This window comes from Histomonas meleagridis (assembly GCF_020186115.1).
Source record: "Histomonas meleagridis strain 2922-C6/04-10x chromosome Unknown contig_16, whole genome shotgun sequence".
Lineage (NCBI taxonomy): Eukaryota > Parabasalia > Tritrichomonadida > Dientamoebidae > Histomonas > Histomonas meleagridis.
This window is the reverse complement of record NW_027150781.1, coordinates 43,251-71,097: the sequence shown is the minus strand read 5'-3', so window position 1 is coordinate 71,097 and position 27,847 is coordinate 43,251. Positions and strand designations below refer to the sequence as shown.

Sequence of the window (27,847 nt, the reverse complement as noted above, 5' to 3'; positions counted from 1 at the left end):
CTGTACATTCATTTGAAGAAATGAGTTTGAGTTTGATTTCCGAAAGACGTTTATTCAAGGAATGCGTTCTATCGTTCATAGCCGCTTTTTCAAAAACAGAAGGACTAAACGGTCATTTTTATGGAACATACAAATGAAGCTAATGATGATGAACTAGACCCAATCACCAACGAGCTTCTATCGCATGATTGGGAAGAAATATATGGTGTACTTTTCAGAATTAAAGAAGCTGTTGATCAATATCCAGAAAGGATATTGCAGGTTTTAATTGAAAATCCAAAGTTTGCTATGGCTCTCTATCAAGCTCAAATGGAACTTGGTATTGCTTGTACAAGTTATACCCAACTTCCAAGCGAGCCTGCTTTTCCAGATCCAAATCAATATCAACGTTATTTAACAATGACTCTTGGTGAGTTTTATACCCTCCCACCTGACCAACAAGAGTATGTGAAAATGTATCGAGCTAGATATGGGTATCCACCAATCCCAATTCAATAATCGAATTTCTAAATAAAAAATATTATTGTTTTTAAAATGGTGCAAATCCGACCATTATTGTTGATTTTGTCCATTCTACTGTATAATGAGTATTTGGAGGTGGTGACAAAACTGGCATCGTGCTACTAACGTTCGTCCGGTTCAAAAGTGATGACTTTTTCAATTCTATCGTCTTTGACAATTCATCTTCTTCTGAAATTACAACGGCACATTTTGTTGATGGGCTAATTGATATGAAAGTAATTGATCCGTGAAATATTTTTTCGGAGAACAATAACTTATAATTTCTAAACACATGTATTTTCCCATCGTTTGTTCCTATTATTAGGAATTCTTCTTTACTTCTTACGAAGTCGAAGCTTTCCAAATGAATTTTAATATGTTTTGTGATTAATTCGGATAGAAATGGATATGTTACATATAACTTTGCGAATGCAAGTGTTACACTCCCTCCTCCAACTTTTTTATTTTTGATGGCAACAGAAGTATATAAATCAAATATCGCGCTAACGTCCCCCATTGATTTTTCCTTTTTGAACACAAAATCAATGAGGTTCGGAATAATTGAGACAAACTGCTCCACGTCCGAACAAATAATGGCCGATAGCTTATCGTTGATCCGTTTTGACATTTTATGGAGCAAAGCCCTTAACACCATTGTTGTATAGAGGTTATTTATATGCTTTTTCTCCAATTCTACGACACCTCTCCAAACGGCGACTCCGTCAATTAATATACAAGTTGCGAGAATTCCAGCCTCTGATATTTCTTTACTTAATTTTAATACAAAATGATAAATTTCAGCGAAATATCCAGAAGGAATCGCATTATAAGCATGCGAAGCTAACATAGCAAGAAGTAACTTTTCATGTGCAGCTAAGTCACTAATGTTATCAAGATGTAAATAAGGAGATACAAATTCTTGGCACTTTTGGAACGGTATCAAACAACAGAAATCCACACACATAGCGGAGGCGGTTTTTTGAATGAAACCGCACTTATCGAACGCCATTTTTGTGATGATTGGGAAGAATTCAATGATTTTTGATGTGATGTATTTACTTTTGAGAGAAAAGTCGTTTTCGAGAATTTCGGACAGGAGTTGGAACGCAAAAAGATGCTGCGTGCCAACATGTGGAGAGACGTCAAGGAAATATTTAAACGATATTTTATAAGGAGGATAGAAAAACGTCGGAACATTATCATCGCCAATGATTGCAAGTGATTTCTGAGACTTTGAAGAGTTAACAATTAAATTGTATAAACGATTTGCGATTTCAATAAGTTGTTCTGAGTTTTGCGGATTAGATGTAATGTTTGTATATAGTTCTGCAACTTTTGCGACTTGGAAATAGAAAGAAAAACTTTGATATGATACATTAATTGTCGATATTATCGAATCAAGTGATTGAGAATTCGATAGTTCGATTGCATCTTTTGGAATAGATGAAATCGTTTGTAATGGATTTGGATTCTCAAAAGAATATGTTAAATATATTCCATTCGAATATCCGATAATTATAATTTTAAGTGATTGTAAATAATGAATCGAAGTGATCGGAAAGCCAATGCTTCCGTGCGTTTTATGGCTATCATTATCTTTAACAACACAGAACGATCCGTCTTTAGAAATTGCAATAAATTCTTCATGTTTTGAAGGAATTTTTACAAAACTTATAATTGGAGATGAGACAGCAGTCTTGTTAAATGGGACTTCAAAATTTGAACCAAAATAAGTGATTGATCCATCTTCATGCCCAAGGATAAGAAATGAATTAGAATATATAGAAGTGATCTTTTTATCAAAATGAATTGATTTAATTATTGTTTGATTAACAAGGTCCCATAGGTGAACGTTTGTGCCGTCACTTTTATAAACGGTCTCGGTGTCTTGGTTTGGTACCCAGAAGCACTTTTCTATCGTTGATTTGGGTTTCAAAATAAACGTGCCCTCATGAGAAGAAGAAACAATCGTCTTTAAATCAGGAGAAATAGCAACTTTAAGTGGGCCTTTAAATGCACAAACTGCAAAGACATTGTCGATACCAGTTTTAAGTGAAGATTGGATTATTGTTGTAAAATCATTATCTAAAGGTTGCTTTCTTTGAAGTTGAATTACATAAAAATCACCTTTTAAACTTGAAAAACATAAGAGTTGTCTGGAAGACCATTCAACAAATCTGATTTCATCTTCTTGATCCATATCATCAAATGTTCCACTGTAAAGAATAGAAAGATCTTCTGGTTTATGAATGAACCAAGAATGTTTATTAAATGAAACAATACCATTTTTGCATCCAACTATTTGATTATGATCTTCAGTAAATGATTGCTTATTAATAAATGCTAATTTTTTGTTTGAATCTTGTTTGTAAGTATAAATGTGAGTGTTAGTAACCATAGCTGCTGTTTCTTCTTTGACAAATGATGATGAAGATGGAGAAAGATATAAAAATGAATTTAAACCAGGACATAGAACAGAATAAATAACATTACTACCTTTTAAGTCAATAAGACGTACACCAAGTCCAATGGTCCAAATCCAAAAATAATCTTCATTTGAATTATATAATGAAATACGATGTTCTCCATAAGGAATTTGAAATTGGTGTTTGTAAGAGCAATTACCATCGAGCCTTGAATGCTTGCATACAGTTCCATCATATGAAATAGAGAGAAAATAATCGGGATTTATAGAAAGATTTTGATGTGTTATTGGAAATGTATGGGCACATATTAAAGATACTGGCGAAAGTTTTTTATCTTTTGTTTCTCCTATAAGAACAATAGGCCCTTCTTGTGTACCACATGAGATTATATCTTGAAATTCAAATTTTGAAAAAATTCCTCCGCTGCCTATCCACAGTAAACAAGTATATGTAAAATTATATGGTAATGCTTCTGAATCATCTTGAATTGCAAATTCAAATTTGTTTTTGATCATTTATACCACTTTTTGGATTCAGCTTGGAAAAAACCATGAAATACAAAAAAAAAATGAATACAATATTTTCTTTTATTTTGATATCGTATACGTAAACACTAGCTTATGTTTCTTATATTGCTAATGTTTTCTAATTTTTAAAAAAGATCATTATTCAAATTTATCATACTGAATATTTATTATTTTGATTTTTTTCTTCAAAAAATCTATTGCCCACCTCTAGCAATTAGGTAAAATAGTGTTTTAATGTAATTATTCATAATGTAACTTACCACAAAGATTATATTAACGTTCTCATATGGGCGGGTAAAATGAGCCAAGAAGACCTCCCAAATAATCCAAATATATATCCACTTAAAAAAGAAACAACACGCATGTTTTCTAATCTTGATGCTGATATTTATTTTGCCAAAGCCCAAATAAAAAAATATAAATTTTTAATCCAATCCAATTATCAAAAAAGGAATGATTATTGGAAATATATTCTTTCCTACATTTCGCTGATGGAAACATTAACATTTGATCTAGCAATTTCTAGGTGTTACATTGATTCGAATTATAGAAAATCAAAAGAAACAACAAACTTAATTGAAATGTTTTTTTACTCAACAAATTTTGATCTTTCCAAGCCATCAAGTGCATTATCATATTTTAGATTATTAGAGCAAATAGCTCATGAATTATTTTATTACTTTATCGAACAATCCATTTACACATACCCACAAATCCACTTCGAAATAAGTGGTTTACCTTTTATTCCTACCAATAATGTAATTAAATTAAAAAATAAATTTCCACATATTCCAATTTCCATTCCTTATTCATCTCTTCTATTATCTGAATGGATTCTTAATCATACCAGAATCTCTTCCACCAACGTTAGTCTCAACGATTATTGTGAAGCTGTTGGTAAACTTTCATGTCGCCTCAGTACAATCAAAAGACTTCAAGAAGAAATCACCACAATTCAAAACCTTTGTAATATTGAAGCCAATAGTCATAACATTTCTCCTAAAAGAAAGTTAGAATCCCCATTTTACACCGATCTACAACATCAAAGCCAAATAATAAAAGTGCTATTTGAACTCATCCAAAAAGAAACAATTATATCAAATGCTCTCGAGAAAGCATTTTCAAGATTTGATTCAAAGCTTCAAGTTTTTGCAAGCAAGCTAAGCACGCAAATCCAAGAAATGCGTACAACAATTGATCGAATGAATAAAAACATTAAAATAAAAGAAGAAGAATTAAAAACAGAAGAGAAATTATTCAATGAATTAACAAATAAATTTTCTATTGAACAATTTAATATTAAAGCAAACATTGATATTCCAAGTGGAGTTGATTATTTAAAATTAATTTGCCAAAAAGATCCTGAACTAAATGAAGGAATCGGTTACATCAATCGAATTATTCGTTTGTATTCAGATTCGATTAATAAAATTAACACAATTAAAAAAATATTTAAAGATATTTATAACTTATATCGACAAATGTCTGAATTAATTTCACAAAATGTGAAAAACAAAGATTTTGAAAGAAGAACTCAACGTGAAATAGAACAAATTAATAAATATATTAAAAGAATAAATTACATTCAGTCAAAAAGTGGTGTAAACGCCGATGCAATTCAAAAGTCAGTCCATCGAATTGAGAGCTTTACAAGAAAATTGATAGAAGAAAAAAAGTTACAAGATCAATTAGAAGAAAAAATCATTCGGAATGCAGAAGAAAGTAATGCTATAGATTATGATGTTGAAATTGAAAGAATTAAAGACTCAATTAAATATATTGATAATAAAATAACTAAAAATGAAATTAAACTTGATAAAGAAAAAGAAAAATTAGAAATTATTAAACTAAAGAAAAGAATAGAAAAAAGAAAAGACACAAAAAATGATATGCTTGGTTATGAATCCCCCACAGCTCCATATTTGAAACTTGTAATGTGTCCTTTTTGTGGAGAAAACGCTAGAAATACAATATTAATTACTTGTGGTCATGTAGCTTGTGGCCAATGTTTAAATAAATTTTATTTACAAGATCGAAAATGCCCTTTTTGTCAGAAGAAATTCCAAAGAGAACATATGAAACCGTTTATTTTCAATAAAAAAAATTAAATAGAAATTTTGATGTTTTTTTTTGATGTGATAATTAATCAATGCGATTTTGTATTCCAGTTCCACCTAAACATGAGCTATATGCAATGATAAAAGAAATATCAGAAAGTTATTGTTATCTTATTGATGATGAAGATGAATGTATGCAAAATATTCAAATAGATTTTCCAAATATTCATTCGCATAAAGAAATATTTAAACCAATTTTAAATGATTCACATAATAATCCAATTATATTTGAAGAGCTAGAAAAAGAAATTTTTCCGAATTATAATGATCAATTAAAACCAATAAAGCAGTTACCTTATTTATTTGATATAAAAGAAGAAAAATATTTTAAACAACATAATGGAAGTAAAGAAGAAACAAGTCATGAATTAGAAATGATTGAAATTCCTTTGTTTGAACAACGAAATCAATTTACATTTAGAAACAACATATTGATTCAACCAAACTTTGATAAATATGAAGAAACATTTGAAAGAGAATTTATTACTGAAAATCTAATTCCATTATATGTATCAAAATCAATAATTAATATTCAGCATTATGAACCATTACTAATGATAACCAAAAAGAGAGAAAATGATACGTTTCTACAAACGCTTATGATACCAATCGTTAAATTTGATCTTAAGCCAATTTATGACATTAATGCTGAATTAGAAAACATATTAAACAAAATTGAAGAAGATGAACATATTTATGAACAAAATAATGAAAATAATTTGTGTAAAGAAATCGAAATTCCAATGAATTTATATGAAGCAGAAGAAATATATTCGCCAATAGTTAGTAGAACGAATTTACAAGAAAACATTGAAATACCAAAACATAATGAAACAATAATTAATGATAACTTATTTAATGTACCGAATTTACCGATTTATTTAATAATAAATAAAAATTATTTTGATGAAAATGACATTAATTCATTTTCGTCATTATTTAATATAATCAAAATCAAAACAGAAGAATTAGAAACTCCGATTCTAATGCAACTAAACAATGAAATGGTTTTTATATTATACATTACACAAAATGATAACATATTAAATCTAATCACTCAAAACTTAAAGAAATTTAAAGTCATAATAATAATTTCAATATTTGAACCATTGCCATTTCAAACAGAGTTCATCAAATGGAGATGTATCACTTCGAATTCGCATATTCCTTTCGCCTTAATTCCATTTCTCCTTCAGAAGGAATATGAATACTTTACATGATATCATTAGGGAATATGAATACTTTACATGATATCATTGAGGGATATGAATACTTTACATGATATCATTGAGGGATATAAATACTTTACATGATATCCGTTAACTTATAAATGGATGACGATGAGAAATCTTTAAATAAAATAGAAGACATAGAAAATGAATATAATGAATATGACAAACTTGAACGACAATTCCATTTAGCAATGGAAGAATTAATGAGTGATAAATCATTAGAAAAATTCCGTGAAAAATTCCAAGAATTATTTCAACTTCTCACTGATTCACATGAAAAAAATAAAGAACTGATAACGAAATGCAAACAACTTAATGACCAAGTTTTAGCAAATTCAAATAATATATCAAACGCTTTAAAGATAAGTCAAGATGACCAAAAAACTATTGCAGCGCTTCGGCAAGAGTTTGAGAAGGCATGGCGAACAGTGGAAATATCAGCGGAGAGAGAAGAGAAAGGGAAAGAAACAATTGAAGATTTGAAATCAGAAATTAAATCATTGTCAAAAAACATTGAAACAACGAAAAACAACGAATTGTTATTTAAGAATTCACTTGAAGAGTTACGAGTACAAAACGAAACAATTAAAAAAGAAATTCATTCGAATGCATTAACAATTACTTATTTGTTATCTAGGACAGAAGAAATTTTAACAAATACACAAAAACAAAAAGAACAAAATAATAAACTTCAACAGTCAATTGTTGAACTTGAAGATGAATTTAAAGATAAACAAAATTTAATGTTTGAAATTCAAAATCAAATTAAATCGACTTCAAATGATTTTGTTAATATTCGAGAAATCACAACAAAAACTCATAATGAAATCACAAATAATAATCAACAAATTAATAAGAAAATGATATCAAACTCCGAAATTAATAGTCAATATTATGAAGAACAACGGAACATTAAATCAGCGAAAGAAGATTTAAATAATTCGAATCAATCCAAAGAAATGTTAACTAAAATTCTCGAAGACAAATTTGAAATTAGTGAATTAACAAAAAACAAAATCAATGAAATGAATGAAATTATTCAACAAAGAGAACAAGAACTAAAAGAAATCACAAGAACATCCAAAAGACTTGACAAAGAAATCGAAAACAATAAAATGGAATTAAATAATATAAAACAATCACATGAAGAAATAATCAATCAAAAAAATGAATTAAATAAAATATTAAAAGAAAAAACTCAAGAAATTATTTTACAATCATCGAAAAACATTAACTCGAAACTTAAATTAAATATGGCGCATATAAATCTCGATAAAAATAATCATCAAATTCTTGACTTATCTGTTAAAGTACAACAAAAGTCTTATGAAGTTGATTCTACTAAACAACAATCGAATATTATCACTAAAGAAATTGAAACAATGAAAGAAGTAATACAAAAATCAAAACAAAGATATACACAATATAATGAAGAAATGGAAAAATATCGAAATCAAACAATAACAAACAAAAATTTATATTTACAAATAATTAATGACACATCAATTAATGAACGTAATAACATTGAATTAAATTTAAAGTTAAATAATTTAAAAGAAAATGTATCAAATCAATTAACATTAAATGATAAGATACAAAATGAAAGAGATATATTATGTCGACAAAACCAAAGTATTATTAAAGAAAATAATGTAATTGAACTTGATAACAAAGCATTAGTTACAAAACTTGATAGTCTTAAAGAAGAAATTCGAATTAAAGATCAACAATGTATAGAAATACATTGTCAACAAAAGACATTAATTAAAAATAATGAAAAACTTCAAGAAGACATCGAAAAAATCAAAATACAATTAGAAGAAAATGAACAAAAAGTTGCAGAAATTAAAAATCATATACAAAAAGCAATTTATTTATTATCCGAAAGTAAATTTGATATTACTATGCAACAAAACATTTTAAATTCAATCATAGATAGTAATCGAACAATTAATAAATCATTTGATACCAAAGATAAAGAATTACAATTATTAAATGAAAAAATTCTAAATTATAAATCAATTATCGAACGTAATTCTTATCATTATAATAAAATTATTACTGAAATCAAAGAAAAAGAAAATATATTTTATAATGAAATTGAACAACAAAAGAAATTATTCGATAATAAACCTTATATCCAAATGTTAAAAAATGAAATTGTACGAATACAAAAAGAAATATTAAAAACTCAAGGAATCATTCGATCTCTTGAAGATGAAATGGAAGCTCCACGTAATATACATCGCTGGAGAATTATCGAAGGTTCAAATCCTGAACATGCGCAATTAATTAGAATGGACATGTCAATCAAAAACAAATTAATGTTATTAATTGTGAAATATGATAAATTAAAATATATAAAAAATGAAATCCAAAAGAAAAATGATCGACAACAAAAACATTTACAAAACGCTTATATGGGTTCATATTCACAAGAAAAGAATTACTTAATGAAGTTATTAAAACATAAAAACAAACTTTTGGAAGAAATGCAAAATAAAGCATCAAGTCAACAACCAAAATTATTAGAACAAAAGATACAAGTAATGTCCGCAAGAAATAAAGCTCGAGAAGAGAAATCAGACGTACAAAGAACTATGAAGAAAATTGTGAAAATTAGAGCTCAAACTTCTATAGGACAAAGATCAAATCAAAGAGTTATAACATTCAAAGGAACTGACTCTCGATTCGTCGGCGGAGGATTTGCTCTTTGCACTACAAACAGAAACAAAATCGCAATACCAGTGATACCCTCATTACCCGACACACCACGCAAACTGAAATAGAAACGCGTTTACATTACATTTATTTACAGTTATCTATGAGCTGTAGTATTAAGTTGGACACTTCCTTCAGTCCATTTATTCCATTATCTTTTGCTTTCCTTAACACATTAATCAAACGTTTACAGTTTTTCAATTCATTTTTCACTTTTTCACTGGCTCCGGAACTTTTTGCGGCCCATTCGATCATTTTCAACACAATTACGAACTTTTCACCTTTTTTATCATCATTGTATACCTTTTCCAATTTCTTTGCTATTAAATCGAAGCATTCTATGTAAGGAATTTCCTCGTTATTATTTAAAGGCGTAAATATATGTATAATCAAAGCTAAACATGTATTTGCGTTAGGACTTTTTTGTATTAATTCAACGCAATTTATTGATAATTTAGCCAAAGGTAAAATTTTCTTAATTATTGGTTCAATTTGTACTGAATTCTCAGTCATTTGTTTAGCGATTGGTAAGAATATCATATATAACAAACTAATTGTTATTAACGCTGTTGAATTTTTCTTAATTGAAGTCATTAACACGTTTATAATTCCAGCGTTAATTAAGTTATCGATCATTATATTCCCATTTTGTATTATATTTGATACTAATAAAATTGCGGATGAATTATTTTCGGAGATTCTTTTAAATATTAATGGCAAATATATTGGGTTTGAAATTTTATTTATGATGAAATTAGATTTATTATTATTTGTTATAATTAATAATATTTTTATAGTTAAATCAACAATCATTTCTTCATCATTTAATAAGTTATTTAAACGTGGAATTATAGTTTTAGATATGAAATCAATTATATTATCTGGAATTTCTATTAATGTCGTAATAATATTAGAAATAATTTTTAATGATAAAAATCGAAAATCTGCTTTAGGTGAATCAAAAGCTTTATCTAAGTCAACGATTATAGAATAATCACAAATATTATTATATAAAACGATTTCAATGATTTGTAATAACTTATCACAATCAGAATATTCATAATGTATATTATGTAATATTTCTTTAAATTTCATTTCGAATTTCTTTGACCAAATTTCGATTAAACAACTTTTAATAGAAATTGCGTCCAAAATAATTTCATATAATTTATAAGAATTATATTGTGTATTAATAATTTTATTTGATATTAATGCACTCCATTTTGATATAATTTTTGTTACTTCGATTGATTCTTTTTCTATTTTATCAAATGTCGAATAAAACTTTTGAGAAATATTTACAAAGTTTTCTAAGTCATCTTGATAAATAATACATAAACTTAATATACATTTATTCCTTAATTCACCTACAGATGTATTAATTATTGATTGGATTTCATTCTTAAATAACTTTAACATATTTACAAGTGTTGCTAACATTAAACCTAAAATTCGAGCAGTTGAACTATTAATAGCTAATAATTGTTTGATTAATGATTGTATTTTATTTTCATAATTTGTTTTATTATTATTATTCTTATATATCATAAATAAACAAGTCGCATAAGTATCTAACATTAATGGGGAATTACCGACATTAAAATTGATGATATTTGTTTCCAAATTCTTTAAATCAAATAATTCCAAACTTCGTTTCGTTGTTAATAAATTGGTAATCGCTCTAATAGAATAATGACGTGAAGGTTCATCATTACTTTTTAATGAATTAAACAAAATATTTGTTATGAACAATGGGAACTTTAAAGTTTTATCATTCGATGTCGCAATATAAAATGAGATTTCCCCAATACATATTATTACTTTCCGTGAAATTTTCTCTTTTTTATGTATTAATATTGATAAAGGTGAAAGTGCTTCTTCTGTTAAATTCGATGCTGAAATAGTTTTCGTGTTATGTACAATCATCGAATATAATAATAAATATCCGGATACTAACGATGGATGTTTAGTATCTTGTGCGATCAATAACAAATCTTTAAAAAATGTACACGTTGCTAATGTCGTCGATATCTCTGGATTCTTCGCTTGGTTAATTAGAAATGATATAAATGGAAATTTCTTCTTCGGTCGAATATTCGATGACTTTAATGTACTTAAGATTTGACTTATTGCGTTTTGTTTCTCTTTTATATCTTTCGATATTAATTGGATTGAAGTGATCGGAAACTCATTCAAAAATTGATCAAATGGTGGTAATGATATCTCTTCAATATTCGGATTAAAGATTAATGGCTGCGGACTTAGTAATGTCGACGAAAGGATATAATTCTCAATCGAGTTATTACCCGATATTTGCGTTTGATTCTCATTCGGAATTTTGGGTACATTGATGGTGATCGTGCTCGCTTTCCGCTCAAGTGGCTTGTACACTTTGTTGTTCGAGATCCGAGGCTCGATTGGTAACTGCGATAAATTAAAATTATTAAATGTCGGATCAAAGTTCGATCGGTTACGGATAACGTCCTTCCAGAACGAGTGCGCTATGATCTGCTCCCAGTTGATCCGTTGGAAACAGTCCTTTTGAAGAAGCCGTTGAATGAGGTCATTGAACTCGGCCGAATATCCACTCAAATGCGGCGGTTGGAAATCGTGGATTTTCAGAAGCATTTCCTCTTGCGAAGTCGACAGGAACGGAGTTGTCCCCGACGCCATCCGATATAACAGACAGCCGAGCGCCCAATGGTCAGATGAAAACGATGCGACTCCTTGCTCATTGAATAGTTCTGGCGCCATGTATTCGGTCAATTCTTGGTCAATGTTCTCAAGATCAAATGGTCGCTCAAGTCGTTCCGCATGTGTGAAGTCATTGAGTTTAAGAGACCCACATTCGTCTAACATAATATTCCGTGGTTGTAAGTCACGATATATTATGCCGTGTTTATGTAAGTAAAGTAAAGCTGATAATATGTCACTACCAAATATACGGATTATGGACTCCGGAAGTCGCTTGTCTTGATCAAGGAGCTCAAGCAATGTCCCGCCCGGACATAGCTCCTGAATGATCCAGAAGTGGTGCCCTGTCTGGTACCAGTGGTGGAACTTCACAACGTTCGGGTGCTCGAGAGGCTTCACGATCTCGGCGTAGTTGAAGACTTCGTCCTTCCGCTTGATGTCGATGCTTTTGGCTGCAACAAATTCTATCGTCTGCTTGATCCGGCCCTTGTAGGTGACAGTGGGCTGATACGGCTGATCCTTCCGGCCGATTCCAATTTGCCCGTAAAGTTCAATGTTGAGAGAAGAATCACCCATTGTATTAGGGGCACCCCAATGGCACTTTTTGTGTTAGCAGAATGAATGAAACGAATTTAATAATGTGATGTGTTTTTATTAGAATAAAATTTGTATAAATTATTTTGAAGCTATTAAATTTTTATGCAAAAATATGAAGTAAGTTCAATGTTATCAGCTGTGCTGAAAAAGGTTATGACTCATATGGAAATTTGATCTGAAGTTTGTAAAAGAATTTAAAACAATATTTTTTGGAGGGATAAAAAATATTATAATACCGTAAACAGGTAATAACATATTTTTATTGAACTTATTTTTCTGGTGTGTGAGGCTTTGATGGTAAAATGTCTTGTCTTGAATCTTGCATATATAAATATCAAATTAATTTTTTTTTCTAATTTGAAACCAGAATTCGCTCGTAATTTAGCACCTATTTTAAAATAGGTAATTTAAATTAAGAGATTGGTTGGAATTAATTTTTTTTATTTATGCTATTACTACAGTGTATAATTTGTATTTATTTTATGGTTAAAATCCATTTTCACGAATTTGTTGCTCTGGCATGATCCCTAATTTGATTAATGAATCTAATTTTTTCCCAAAACATTGTTTTCTTCGGTGATTTATTATTTAAACTCGGACTTTATGGAATATTCTTCATGACTATCACATGATATAATAACTGAGAATAAGTTTAAATCAATTGGAATAATTCATTTAGATCCGACGTTATTATTAATATTAGTTTCATAAATAAAGTTAGTGATTTTAATGTAGAATTTTGTCTTGTTTGCACTGTAACTAAAGTTTATTTGATTTTATTTTTCTATTATTTGATATGTTATGAATCATTATGTTGCAAATTTCAGTCGGAATCAAAAAAACTTATTATTATTTTTAAATATTAATGAATCACAGTATAATAATTGATATTTCCTACTATTTTTTTGTAATTATTCAACATCATTCTTTTTAGTAACTTGTATTTAATTTAGATAATATTTGTACTATCCAAACCTAACAAATCAATGATACATCACTTACATCTTAGCTCTGCACTAACACAAAAACATTCACATTACAAATCACATTACACATTTTATTAAAATTTTATTATTTATTAATTTCAGCCATTTAACAAATCATTGCAAGTTCGGTAATTCACTTACGCTCAGCACCTCCTCCACCTCATTCGTCTCTCTTCTATATCTGCACCTCACCCTCATTTCGAACTTGCCTCCGCTCTCGTTCATCAGGTACACAACTTGCGTCACGGGCTCGGACCGCGTCACCGTGTCTGCGCTCGCTGGCTGCGCATTGATTCTCCATCCGTTCGGCACTTGGAAGTCAGTTCTGAAGTTGTCAAGTTGCGCGTTGTTCACTGCGTACACAACGAGTTGTATTGCGATCTGATTTTGGTTTTGCGGATTCACTTTCGACTGTCCACAAATGACAAAGTCCGAAGTCTTCGCGACAATTGTTGGCTCGTTTTTCTTTGGCTGTAAATCGCCAATCAGGTCATCGATTAAATTAATGCTGTTATTACTTTGTTGCTGTTGTTGTGGTGTCGAATCATTGATAATCGACATAAGGATATCATCGACTTGTGTTTTGTTATTTGAGTTTTCAGTTGTCGCTTGCATCTCAACATTCGTGGCATCTGCTATGGGCGCAAGCATTTCTTCGCACACATCTGTATGCGTCAAAAGTTTCATCATTTCACCAGACCGTTGTTGGATTTCTAAATTGTTGGACTTAACAAGTTCCGAAAAAAGATTATAAGCATATTCTTTCTTGTTAAATCGTGTAGACATCTTAGCAATTGCAATGATGATGTACATTTTGGTTTCGAAAGTTGTCTGTGGCATATTCAAAATTTGTGAGAGCGATTCAAAGGAACCGTCATCTTCCATTGAAAACTCGCCGATGACAAAAGAGCTCACTTGCAATAAGGATTGATTGTCGCAATAGTTCATTAAGGAGGATGAAAAGTGATGGATCGCAAATGTATAGATTTCGGGTGATTTCATGATGAATTCACAAAATGATGATATTATCTCAGATGAACAATAATTCCCATTTTCAACAAGAATTTGATGAACCGTTTCAAAGATCCATTTGGGATCTGTGGCAAATTCTTGGATTGAATAATATATCTTCGTAACAAGTTCACGGCGAAAATCTGCATCTGGGAACTTGATGTAAATTAGTATTTCAGGAATGAGTTTGTCGGCATTGTCTTTGTTAATTAATGATGAAATTACATCTAAAGCTCTTCGACGAATAGATGCATCTTTATGGTTAAGACACTTCGTTATTTCATCTTTGTACCTCTGGATTGCCATAGAGTCAGCATTTCCTTTCTTAATAAGTACGTGTTTTGATCCAAGAATACGAGCCATTAATGAAAGAGCCGAATATACCACATTAGGCTTTTTGCTACTAAGAAGACGTCCAACTTGATTTAAAGCTATACCTCTAAGAGATGGTTTTTTTGATATTGCAAAAATCGTTTCAACAGTTTGGAATAATATTGATCTACCTGTGTTCTTACGTGTTGAGCATGAGGATATAATGGTCTGAAGAATGTTCTCGAGCTCAGAGTTGTTTTTGGCCCCAATAAGTGATATGACCTTTAACGTCTTCACTTGCATCATCGGATCGTTAAAACCGCTTTTCGCGAACTCCATAACAGGACCGCTATTGACTAATGACTTAAGGATCTTCCCAAAAGAAGATGTATAGCTTGCCCAAGATTTACGAAGTCTTGGTTCAATTTGAAGCATTGTGATTACAAGATTTATTCCAGCAGTAACAGCACCATGATTGTTACTATTTAAAAGACCTTGAACAGAGTTCTTGTAGGAATTAGCTATATCTGGATTTTGACGAATTATGCTGACTGTTGCCATCCCTGCCCTTTTAAGAATTCGCATGTCTGTGGACTTGAGTAGACGGGAAACATTGGGTGCAACTGAACGACAAACTTCTGGAGATCCTAAATTTGCAATAAATGTTAGAGCTAAACATTGAACATTTAAATCTGTTGATTCTATATCTTTAAGAAGGTTTTGCGTGACTAGTACAGTGACTTCATTCGTTTGATCAAGAAGTGCTGAAGCAGCAATATAACCAACCCTTTTATAACTAAATCTTTCATTTGCCATTAAGTTTATGATATCCATTTGTCCATATGAAACATTACAGCCAACCATATCAAGATAAATTAATTTTGAAACAACTGTTGGCATGTATGAATAATCTTTTACGTTTCGAAGGTAATTCCGAATTTGAGCTTGCTCTTTTGAGATTATTGATTTTTCTTTTTGCTTACTTTCTGCTAATCTTAATATGCTTACGAAATCTTCAAAGGATTGTGTCATATGTGTGCTATTGATAAACGGTCGCTTAAAATAACCTTTAAAAAAATTTAATATTAAATTCCATGAAGAAAAAAATAGAAACAATATTAATGGAAGATTCTCTTGAAGAGTTGGAAGAAATAATAGCTTCGGGACTTTCATATGATTCAAGAGTAACTAATTTAGAAGATAATTTTCCTGAAATTGTAAAATCAGATCCACCATTAATATCATTCGCAGCATATTATAAATCAGAAAAATGTTTCAAACACTTGATGATTAATGGATCAAATCTTAATATTGTTGATAAGAAAAATATTTTTTTATATATATTCGATTTTTAATACATTTTATTGCTGCTTCTAATTCACAATTATTTTATACACTTCTTGAAAATAGGGGAGTTAATTTTAATGTACGGGATTCTATTGGTGTTACTTCTAAATTATTTTTACACCAATACATTATGCAGCACAATATGGATCATATACTGTTTTAAAATTGTTATGGGGTTCATGTATTAAATCTCTTGATGATAAAGCAGGAAATATTTATACTCAAAGTGGATTAACACCAATGCATCTTGCTGCAATGTATGGACATATACAAATTATATATTTTCTTATAAAAAACAAAATGGAAATTGATGTTCAATCAAATGATGGAATTTATTTTTAATTTATTATCGACACCTCTTCACTATGCAATTAAAGAAAATCATATGAAAACAGTCCAATTTCTAATTGAAAAAGGTTCAAAATTAGCATTAACAAATATAATTTAATTGGTTTGCTTTATGGTGTTTAATTAAATTTAATAAAAATGCATTTGATGTTGCATTAGATTATGATCGATTTGAAATTTTGAATTTCCTTATCGAAAATAATGTTTGTGAATCTAATTTATCAAATTTGTTATTTACGGCATCTGAAAAGGGTGTTATTGATATAGTCATTAAACTTCTTGAATCAGGAATTGATCCTAATATTGAAGTTTCTTTTTTATTTTCGATGATTATTTATTTTTTCTTCATTTGGAATTTCATCATCGAATTTCAAACACCATTATTTTATGCAGTAAAAAATAGAAAAACTGATGTTATTGAGATACTAATTGAATATGGTTCTGATATAAATTTTGAAGATAAATTATCAATACTTTTTATAATGTACTTTTACTTAATAAAATATTTGATTTTTCGATGTAATACTCCACTTCACAATGCAGTGAAAGCAGGAAACAGAGAAATAGTAAAATTTCTTTTAAGTAAAGGAGCTGACCCAAACATTAAAGTTAATTTTAACCTTTCAACATTGTTTATTCAAATTTAAAATAGGAAAAACACCATATCAGCTTGCACAAGAAAACAAAGAGATATCAGCATACTTTAGGAATTATTTATAATTAAACAATATACTGTAAAATTGTCAAAACTTAATTTTTATATAGTATTGTGATCACCAATTTTATCTGTAGAAGGGCAATTTAGTATATGAAAGATGGATTGTCGTGCAACTTTACAACAAAATTCTTTTTTTCGTTAAAATTATGTGAGTTTTTAAGGTAATCCATTTAATACATATATTTCAATAAATATTTCGTCATCATTGTATTAACCACCAATTCTTTATGTATATTTTGATGAATAATTGAAAATTTATATACCAAATTTAGATAATGTGACCTCTTGTGTGATATATTATGTTTACTATTAATCGGTATATATATGAATTCAACAAAGTTTTCGAATTGTACACAATTATAAAGCGATTTACAATTTGAAAACGCGGATATAATATATTTAATGGCGTCGATATTTTAATGAAAAAACACAATAACTATTCGATTAGAGTAATACTATTAATAGTTATATTGGATATCATTAGATTCCATGTTTTTTCTATGAAGTTTTTGAATGTGTTGTATATACCATTATGAAATTTAAATAAGGTTGTTATAACAAGAAATTATCGTTCGAATCGCATTCAATTTCAGGCGGCAAATTTACAGGTCGAAAGCTTTCGACCAAACATAACCATAAAACACCATTGAAATAATGATAGAGAAAACATGTTTTGTTATAACCAAATAACGTATTCAAAACTGTATTCAATTTTTCGTTTTTGTATGGCGCAATGATTACGAGGCTTTTGAAAGCTTGAGTGGGCTATCTACGATGATGAAGGGAATATAAACATAAATTTCTTAATAGATACATTATCAAACATTATGTAAACATAAATTTATCTTAACTATTTATCAGTGATAATATATTTTCAATTATAGCATGTGTTATCCCATTGTGCCGAAGTTATTTCCATATTGAGAAAATGGTTGCAAAGTTATCAAAAACCGAAGTATTGAAATTGACATTTTAATGTTTGTTTTCCTTCTTACGTTCATTAGAAGTGAACAAGAACTTACTCTTTCTGCTGAACCAAGAGCAGATTTAGCAAATGGTAAAGGTGGTACTTATCTTTCTTGGAATAATGTTACTGGAAATATTTATTACAAACTTTATCAAAAAAGTTATGAAAATGATGAATGGGGTAACTGGAAGCAAATTAGCACTTATATATCTGGTACCAAAGTCAATGTACTTAATGTATATCCAAGTCAAATTGATGGCAATAAAGGACAAGATTCTAAAAATACTGGAAAATATAACACTTATTTAGTTGACTTTATATTCACAAATGGAACTAAAATCACAATTTCAAAGTCAGCTGCTTTAAAGATTTGGATGGAAGGAGGAACCATAATTGATAATAAACTAAATAAAGTAGAAAAATTTGATGCAGCTGGTATCGATCAAAACACAAAGCAACAACTTATTTTTGTTACTCCAATGTCAATCAATGATTTTGAAGATAAAATTGTTAATAATCCTAAGTTTATTTATGATTATGATGTTATCTTCTTTGGAACATGGGATGCAAATTCAGGATATTCAATCAAAACAACAACAGCTGAAGATTATATTAAACCTTACATTAATGCAGGATATGGTGTTTTGACAGGACATGATTCTATCTCTTTTGATTTCATCAGAGGTGGTCGTGCTACTGGTTTAGTTGCTATTCGAAAATTATTTGGAATTTATTCAATGAACATTGATGATGAAATTACATTAAATGGCATTCACGGAAAACCTACTTATAAAAAGAAGGACTCTAGCACAATTCAAATTCGAAAAGAAGGACTTTTAACAAATTATCCTTATGAAATTGGTAAAATTGGAACAACCTTAACAATTCCAGCTTCACACACAACATATCATGCAGCTACAGGAGATGTTTGGATGTCCTTCGATAAAAGTGGCGAGGAAATAGATAAGTTTGGCCTTAAACATAACTTCTATTTAACAACCAAAGATAACACAGCAATGATCCAAACAGGTCATAGTAACTGTGAATCCACAGTAAGTGAAATCCAAGTCATTGCAAATACCATTTATTATTTGAAGCAAAGAACTTATGAAACATTTTCCGAAGATCATTCATCACAAGATTATGCTGCACCAAAGATCCAAACAATCAATTTCTATGAAGATACACTTACTGTTGCTATTGAAGCAATTGATTCTGGTTCAAAATATCGTTTCCAACTTAAAGCTGTTGACAGAGATACAGATGAAATTTTGTTAGAATCAAATGTTGCAGAGGCAACTGTTACAACTGGTGTTAAGTATTACAAATACTTAATTGCAGATGAAGGCGCTAGCCTTACAGAAAGTGACTTAGCTAACAATGGCTTAATCTCAGAATCTTCAACAATTCAATTAACTCGTGACGATTTCAAAGATGGTCAACACTTATATGCAATTGCATATGATGGCTTCGGTAATATCAGCCCAGTTAAAAGCGTCAAGCTCACAATCCCAGCAGCAACACCATCACAATCTCCATCACCTTCTGCATCACCATCACGTTCTATTTCAGCATCACGTTCTATTTCAGCATCACGTTCTATTTCATCATCTGTATCACCAACACGATCAATTTCAGCTTCACAATCACCTTCTCCTTCATTCATTAATGGTATCCCAGTAGACCAACAGGGAACCGTTGATGATTCCGAAGATAGCAACGTTAAGTATTACGCTATTGCTGGTGCAATTGTTGGTGTTGCTGCAATCGTTGCAGCAGCTGTTGCCATTTTCAAGAACTTCGGTGCAAAGGCTGTCCTTTCTGGTATTGGAGATGCTGTGGATACAACAATCGAAAAGGATTCTACAGTTAACTACCAAAACCCACTTTACAATGAAGCCGAAGATGATCCATTTGATGATGATTTTGCGGATGAATAAATTAATTTTGAATTAAGATTCATTAATTCTAATAATTAGTAACTTCACCCCATAATAAATCTCAATTTCTTCGTACTTTTAATAAAAATAAAGAAAAACGTATTTAATGTTTTCTGAAACTAAAACACGAAATTGATATCAAAAATCTCTTATGATGAGCATCCTACAACTGTAAAGTTATAAAACAAAAGTATGAGTACTCAGTAAAGGATTTCTTCCGAAATAAATGTTATCAATTTGAAAAAAGATATTCATGAGAATGTGCGGTCCTTTACTCCTGGGATCCAATCTTAGTAGCCCAGTTCTGGTTGAACCATTTTGTTAATGCGCTGATTCTGGTGTTTTCCAAATCGGAAAGCCAAACACATTGTTTGAAAAAGTGTCAACGACCAAACAGACTGCCCTGATGTTTCACTAACAATGAACGACCCTTTTTTTGCAGGAATTGGTTCATCTGAGCCTGTTTCTGCCGTCAAAACACTTAACAGATCAGAGGCAGCCTCTGCCCTCGAACCAACTTCGTTTAGGAATCACGCAGAAAAAAATGAATTTTATAGAAATAAGGCCAAAGAACAACCAAAATCAAAATTTACAGATGCCCCTAATAGATCTACATCACACAGACACCAAAAGGAAGAAAACAGACAAAAAGATCCAAATGCACCAAGACTCCCATCAATGCTCAACGATGTTCCTTCGATGAAACCTTTAAAAATTAATCCAAAGAAGCCACCTCAATCAAAAAAACTTTATGGTATTGTTCTTCCAGATGTATATGAATATGCTGAACCTTATGATTAATAATTTTCCAATAAATAAGTGTTTTTTTTTTTGAATCTATGAAACGATCAATAAATTTATTTTCGATTTTTTAAATTTGGTTTAACATTTTTGATTATATATAATACATAAACCATGGAGCTTATTTTTAAAAAAAAAATGGATTAGTTCCAAAACTCAATACCTATTGATAAATAGCAATTCTTTTTTAATAAAGTTTTAATCGTTTTTAAAATTTTAAATTGAATTTATATAAAATTTGATTTTAAATCACATTCTTTTTACTTTTTTTGTTTTCTATATGGAATGAGTTCAAATTTATCTAAACATGAAAAATAAAGATAATTTTTAGCGAATCTCAAATTGTTTTTCTTTATTAAAAAAGTGGCATAAATTTGAGGGAGTTTGTTCGAACACTTTCAATGCAATCACCAATCATTGTTCTTAACCAGACAACAAAGCGAGATACTGGTCGTAAAGCACAGCTTTCTTGCATTGCTGCCGCTAAAGTCACTGCTGATGTTATTCGTACATGTCTTGGTCCTCAAGCAATGCTTAAAATGATTCTAGATTCAATGGGTACTCTTGTTATAACAAATGATGGAAATTCTATTCTCCGTGAAATAGATGTTAGTCATCCAGCAGCTAAATCCATTATTGAACTTGCACGTGGACAAGATGAAGAAGTTGGAGATGGTACCACATCTGTTGTAGTTCTTGCAGGAGAACTTCTTTCTGTTCTTGAAAAACACATTAAAGATGGTGTCCATCCGCATATTCTTATTTCAGGACTTCGTAAAGCACTTGATGATGCACTTGAACATCTTAAAACAATCAAGAAACCAATCGACAACACAAGCGATGCGGAAATGCTTGGCATCATAAAATCCGCAATTGGCACCAAGTTCTTATCAAGATGGTCCGATTTAATTGCGAAATTAGCGCTCGATGCTGTCAGAACGATCAAAACCGACGACGGAACCGTTGACCTTAAACGTAACCTTCGAATTGAACGTATTCCGGGCGGAGAAATCGAAGATTCATATGTAATGAAGGGTACAATGATTAACAAAGATGTCTTACATTCAAATATGCGTCGTCGTATTGAACATCCAAAGATTTTAATTCTCGATTGTGGATTAGAATATCGTAAAGGCGAAAGTATAACAAACATAGAAATCAGTGGCGAAAATGATTACGCAAATGTATTAGCAGAAGAAGAAGCACAAGTCAAAGACCTTTGTGACGCAGTCATTGCAACAGGCTGTGACTTAGTGTTAGCTGAAAAAGGCGTCAGCGATTTGGCATTACATTACTTAAGTGAGGCCGGAATCACAGCATTAAGAAGATTCCAAAAAGTACATTTGGATCGAATCGCATTATGTTGTGGCGCGACAATTGTCTCAGATCCACATGAAGCAGTTGAATCTGATTTAGGTACAAAATGCGGATTATACGAATGTCGTAAGTTCGGCGACGAATGGTGGTCAGTCTTTGATCAATGCGAGAATCCAAAGGCATGCACAATGTTATTGCGCGGTCCAACGAAAGATGTACTCTTGGAAATGTTCAGTATTATGGACGACGCGTTAAAAGTTGCGAAGAATTTGCTTAAGGAGCCATCGCTATTACCTGGCGGCGGTGCGACTGAAGTATCTGTATCTGCAGCATTAAGAAAGAAGTGCGGACAATTGGACTCAGTAGAACAAATGGCATACATAGCCGCAGCTGTAGCGTTTGAAGTTATTCCACGAACATTAATACAAAATTGTGGCGCTTCACCGATGAAAGTGCTCACAAAATTGAGGTCAATACATTCAGAAGACCCTAACAAATATTATATGGGCATAAACGGATTAACCGGCGAAATTGAGGACATGAGGAAAATTAACGTGTGGGATACGTTAGCGGTGAAATCACAGGTTTACAAAACCGCTTTCGAATGCGCAATATCATTGTTAAGAGTCGATGATATTGTCTCAGGCTTAATTAAAAGAGATGAAAACGGTAACCCAGTAAATAAGAAATCGGTCACACAGAAATTAGAGGAAAATACTGCAATGGCACAAGCGCAGCAGGCGGCAATGATGGGAATGAATTAAATAATAATAATTATAATAACTTTTTTTTTTCCGTACATATATTAAAGAATCAAATTACGCAATTCAAAATTAATTTCATTGTTCAAAATTTTCAAATTTTAAGAAAATAAATAAAATGTTCAGATATGACAAATACAAAAATAATGAGGAGTGATATTATACGTAAAAATGCTTAAATTGCGATAATTCGTCATCGTGACGAACAAATTTTATCATGTTTGGGGTGCCCCGTTGATCATTGAATTATTTCAGCTCGAACAAATGATCCTTAAAGGAAGCTCGAAACACCCATTTTTTGTACGTATCGAACAGCGCGAAAACATCCTACGTCAGACGCCACCTCATTCTCTGATGCTTGATACTGATCAAGAGACCGATGTCAGTTCATTTGTAGATCTTTTCAAACAACCCATTGAAGAGCAACTTGAGGCCTTTTGCTTCAAAGGTACAAAACATGTGGCTACATTTGCCAAACTTCTAGAAACTCGAAATCTTCCCAACACAATATCACTTCTTTGTGCTTTCATTGACTGCCTACTTGATGCTGATTTTAACCTCACTGTTAAATCACTGCTTACACAAGTTGACTCACTTATTAAGTCATTATCTAATATTCTCATTTCTCATTCTTCATCGCATGATGCTCATCCCTTTATGATACGAACTGTTCTTCTTCTTCTTGGTACTCTATTATCCGAACCTAAAGTCAAATGTAGTGAAGAGCATAAATCAATATTTCTCCGAACAGTTATTAGTCTTCTTGGTGATGGCCTCCAACCTGCGTCGCTTGCCTTTGAAGGTCTAAAACGTTTTCTACGATTTGATCGTTTTCGTGATGATTTTATTGATTCCAAAGGCATTGAATTATTATTAGATTTACTTGGTTCCGCTGCCAAGTTAGCTCATACTGACTCCTTGTATCATATTTTGTTTTGTTTTTGGGCCCTTACATATTCAGCAAATGGCGCCGGCCAATTATCTGAGAACAAATTTGTCAAAGAACTTTCGCGCTTATTATCTACGATCCAACCAGAGCGTGAAGAAATTGTCCGTCTCTTAGTTAATATCATTGCACAACTTACGCCAAGTACAGTCTTTGTTGAAAGTGCATATGACAATGACATTTTGCGTTTATTGCGCCAATTCCAAACGAAACATTATGTTGATCAAGAAATGATCACATTGATCAGCACAACAGCCGAAAAGTTGAGCCAAAACTTACGTAAGTTATCACTCTGGGAGAAGTACACACGAGAAGTCGGGTCTGGGAAATTACATTTCTCATTCTCACATAAGTCGGAATTGTTCTGGAAAGCAAACATCGAACGATTCGGAGAGAACCAGTACAGCGTAATCGCAGCATTAAGAGATTTGTTGGAGTCAAATGACGAAGAAACAGTCGTCGTCGCTTGTTACGATTTGGGAGAATTCGCCGCAAGAAGTCCAGTCGGAAGACAAAAGTTGGAAGAGATGGGCGCTAAGTTGGCTGTGATGAAGTTGTTGCAAAGTTCTTCAGAGGCTATTCGAAGAGAAGCATTGAGAACAACGCAATTGATGTTGCTGAGACAATAAAAGAAACTGAAAAAATTTAATGTGAAAAATTATTTATATTCTGTGAATAGTTTGGAAATTACTTCGAATGTGAAATAAATTCCAAAAATTTGTTGAAATTATTGATTAGAATCGAATAATATAAATATATGAAATTTGTTATATATAAAACAAAATAGATAAAAAATTAATTTATTATATCAAAAAAGCTATTTAAATCTTAGAATAGCTTCATAATCTCGAATAATTTTTATTTGTTGATTTGGTGACACTTTTATATCGTTCAAATACGTTATATATGAAACCTCAGCAAAAACAAATATTTTCGTTAACAGATAATGAGAAACATGACCTACGACAAGCATTTAACCTTTTCGATAAAGATGGAAGTGGAACAATCGAAGCTTCAGAATTTCGTGTCGTTCTTCGAGTTCTTGGTTTTAATCCAACACAAGAAGAACTTCACACTCTAATTTCATCTGTATGTAATAACCAGAACGAAAGAATTGATTTCAATGAATTTACACAAATTCTCATGAAAAAGATTTCTGAACCTCAACCTAAAGAAATGATCATACAATCATTTAACAACTTAGATATAGACATGGACGGGTATCTTTCACTCGAAGATTTAACAGAAGTTTCGGCGGAACTTGAAAATGGATTAACTGAAGATGAACTCAAGGAAATCATTCTTAGTGTCAAAGGCTCACGTGAGCATCTGAGTATACACAGTAAAGATGTTGGAAAGATAACACAATCAGAGTTTTTATCAGCAATTAAGCTTTCTGCTGATGAAGACAATTTATAAATGTTATGTTAATCTTTACATATATTAAATTTTTTTATTATTATCCTTAATGAAAGAATTTTTATTACGTTTTAATGAAAACATTTTGCACATTCCTTTTTAACTTTATTTTCGATGGCTATTGCAGTTGCAACTTGAAAAACTTTATCCATATTGTAACCAGTTGCTGCAGAACATTCCATGTAAGCAACAGCACCGATTTCATCTTCTCCATATGTAATAAATCTTTTTTTCCTCAACTTCATATTGATGCATCCATTTTATCAGTTTTTAAACCTATTAAAATTATCAGAGCTTTGGGAAAATGTACTTTTATCAACGGAACCCATCTTTATGATATACCGCAAAATGAGAAAGAGTATACTAATGAGCAAAACAAATTATAAAAACATCTGCATTTGAAATGACATTGCAAGGAAATTATGGTGTGATCCGTATGCATCATACATATCCCAAATATTTAATTTAAGGATACATTCTTGTTTAGAAGTGACATCTGCAAAAGGTGGAACATATTTCTTAGGCAAAATTCCTTCGGTGTATGTGATTACTAATGATGATTTTCCAGAAAATGGTTTTCTCATTGATCAATGCTTTAAAATTGGAAAATTTTTATAAATAAACGATAAATATTCATAGAAAAAGTCGAATACCGAACATAAATTTTATTTCCAAGAAATACGCATATTCATGAACAATGAATGAAATCCAAATATATCACAAGGAGAAGCAGGCGATACAGAAACAAACACTCCAAAAAAGCAATACGAAACACGAACCAATTGATTCTTTGGTAAATAACATTACGGAAATTTTCTCATCCTTTTGGAATATTATGAGGTTTGTCTTATTTATCTTGGTTGCGGGGTACGTATTAATATTATCAATTTCCATTTTCTCTGCAATTCCACCAGGTGAATCACTATCAATTGAAATAGTAATCAAAACCATTGCAAAACACTTTAAATTCTTGAAAGAAAAGGTCCCAATTTTCGAGTTCATTTCAGAAAGAGTTGCTGCATTAGTGTCATCAAGGCAATTAAACTTTCTAATTTTCCTTGGATCATTGTTGGGAACAACTCTCTTACTGATGTGCTTTTGCTCTCGTTAATCACATAAAATCTTTGTTTCTAAAAATTATTTTTTAAAATCCTCTTGAAATATTTTAAGCTTAAAACAAACAGATTACAACACTTAGTTCTAACTAAATCTAAATATAATTTCTTATAATATTTGTATTTTTTTTTAATTTCACGAATTTTAAATACTTTAAAATCTAGAAATATTGCAACCTATGACATTTGAACGTTTATAGATTAAAATGTCACATCACAACCGGCGCCACTTTGCATTAAAAAGTTAAACTTTTTGTGTATAAAATTTTTGTTGTTTAATCTCACAACTCCGCAAAAATGGCAAAGCAAAACTTACAGGATGAATGGGAATTCCTCTTATCAATTAAAAATACAATTTTTGGGTTGAATAAAGAAAACATTGATCAATCAATAAAATCGATTTTTAGCAACTTTGATGGGGATTATCCTTTATCTTTTAACATGCTTATTTATCAAATTGTATATTCATTATTTATGGCAAATCCAAAAGACTCTGATATGTATTTGAATTTTCTTCAAAAAGTAAAAGCATTTGAAGAAAATAAACAAATTCAAGCAAACATACTTAATGAATTCCAAGATTTTCTTCAAAAGAAAAACACACAAGAATCATATTATCTTCTTATTCAAATGATTGAAAACAACTTAATTGATGCAAAAATTGAAAATATAAAAAATCCATTCTTAGAAAAAAATAATATTCATGGATTTGATGATCCATATTGTAGGTTTTTTCTAAATGATATTGGAGAGTCAAATGCTGATAATTTATGGGAAATTCATAAGAAATTAATAAAAGAAGGAGTAAATCCAAATGAAATTGCAAAAATAATTCGAGATGATAATCTAGAAAAACTTCAAGAAATATCATCACAGTCAAAATTTAATTTTAAACAAAAAATTCAGCCATCACCATATGAAAGATGTTCATTTATTAATGAAACAAATGCATCACTAATAGATTATGCAGCATTTTTTGGAGCAATTAAATGTTTTAAATATTTGTTATTAAATGGTGCTAAAGTATCTGATACTGGGAAATAT

General features: G+C 30.6%; 9 protein-coding genes across 9 annotated transcripts; 6 read left to right on the top strand and 3 right to left on the bottom strand.

Moving 5' to 3' along the window:
• Positions 1–120: 120 nt before the first annotated feature.
• GO595_001882 (uncharacterized protein) lies at positions 121–498 on the top strand (the record flags this gene model as incomplete). Its single annotated transcript, XM_067914729.1, has 1 exon — positions 121–498. The coding sequence occupies one exon, from the start codon at positions 121–123 to the stop codon at positions 496–498; it is 378 nt and encodes a 125-aa protein (XP_067777568.1).
• Positions 499–529: 31 nt separating this feature from the next.
• On the bottom strand, positions 530–3,442 carry GO595_001881 (uncharacterized protein; the record flags this gene model as incomplete). Its single annotated transcript, XM_067914728.1, has 1 exon — positions 530–3,442. One exon carries the CDS (start codon positions 3,440–3,442, stop codon positions 530–532), a length of 2,913 nt encoding a protein of 970 aa, XP_067777567.1.
• Positions 3,443–10,887: 7,445 nt separating this feature from the next.
• GO595_001880 (CAMK family protein kinase) lies at positions 10,888–12,794 on the bottom strand (the record flags this gene model as incomplete). The annotated part of the gene is made up of 2 exons (XM_067914727.1): positions 10,888–10,891; positions 11,536–12,794. 2 exons carry the CDS (start codon positions 12,792–12,794, stop codon positions 10,888–10,890), a joined length of 1,263 nt encoding a protein of 420 aa, XP_067777566.1.
• A 1,121-nt stretch (positions 12,795–13,915) lies between these two features.
• GO595_001879 (Adaptin N terminal region family protein) lies at positions 13,916–16,156 on the bottom strand (the record flags this gene model as incomplete). The annotated part of the gene is made up of 1 exon (XM_067914726.1): positions 13,916–16,156. One exon carries the CDS (start codon positions 16,154–16,156, stop codon positions 13,916–13,918), a length of 2,241 nt encoding a protein of 746 aa, XP_067777565.1.
• A 2,356-nt stretch (positions 16,157–18,512) lies between these two features.
• Positions 18,513–20,444, top strand: GO595_001878 (bacterial Ig-like domain protein; the record flags this gene model as incomplete). The annotated part of the gene is made up of 1 exon (XM_067914725.1): positions 18,513–20,444. The coding sequence occupies one exon, from the start codon at positions 18,513–18,515 to the stop codon at positions 20,442–20,444; it is 1,932 nt and encodes a 643-aa protein (XP_067777564.1).
• Positions 20,445–20,864: 420 nt separating this feature from the next.
• GO595_001877 (uncharacterized protein) lies at positions 20,865–21,245 on the top strand (the record flags this gene model as incomplete). Its single annotated transcript, XM_067914724.1, has 1 exon — positions 20,865–21,245. The coding sequence occupies one exon, from the start codon at positions 20,865–20,867 to the stop codon at positions 21,243–21,245; it is 381 nt and encodes a 126-aa protein (XP_067777563.1).
• A 401-nt stretch (positions 21,246–21,646) lies between these two features.
• GO595_001876 (chaperonin-containing T-complex gamma subunit Cct3) lies at positions 21,647–23,326 on the top strand (the record flags this gene model as incomplete). Its single annotated transcript, XM_067914722.1, has 1 exon — positions 21,647–23,326. The coding sequence occupies one exon, from the start codon at positions 21,647–21,649 to the stop codon at positions 23,324–23,326; it is 1,680 nt and encodes a 559-aa protein (XP_067777562.1).
• Positions 23,327–23,587: 261 nt separating this feature from the next.
• Positions 23,588–24,898, top strand: GO595_001875 (V-type proton ATPase subunit H-like; the record flags this gene model as incomplete). The annotated part of the gene is made up of 1 exon (XM_067914721.1): positions 23,588–24,898. The coding sequence occupies one exon, from the start codon at positions 23,588–23,590 to the stop codon at positions 24,896–24,898; it is 1,311 nt and encodes a 436-aa protein (XP_067777561.1).
• Positions 24,899–25,175: 277 nt separating this feature from the next.
• On the top strand, positions 25,176–25,688 carry GO595_001874 (EF hand family protein; the record flags this gene model as incomplete). Its single annotated transcript, XM_067914720.1, has 1 exon — positions 25,176–25,688. One exon carries the CDS (start codon positions 25,176–25,178, stop codon positions 25,686–25,688), a length of 513 nt encoding a protein of 170 aa, XP_067777560.1.
• Positions 25,689–27,847: the final 2,159 nt, after the last annotated feature.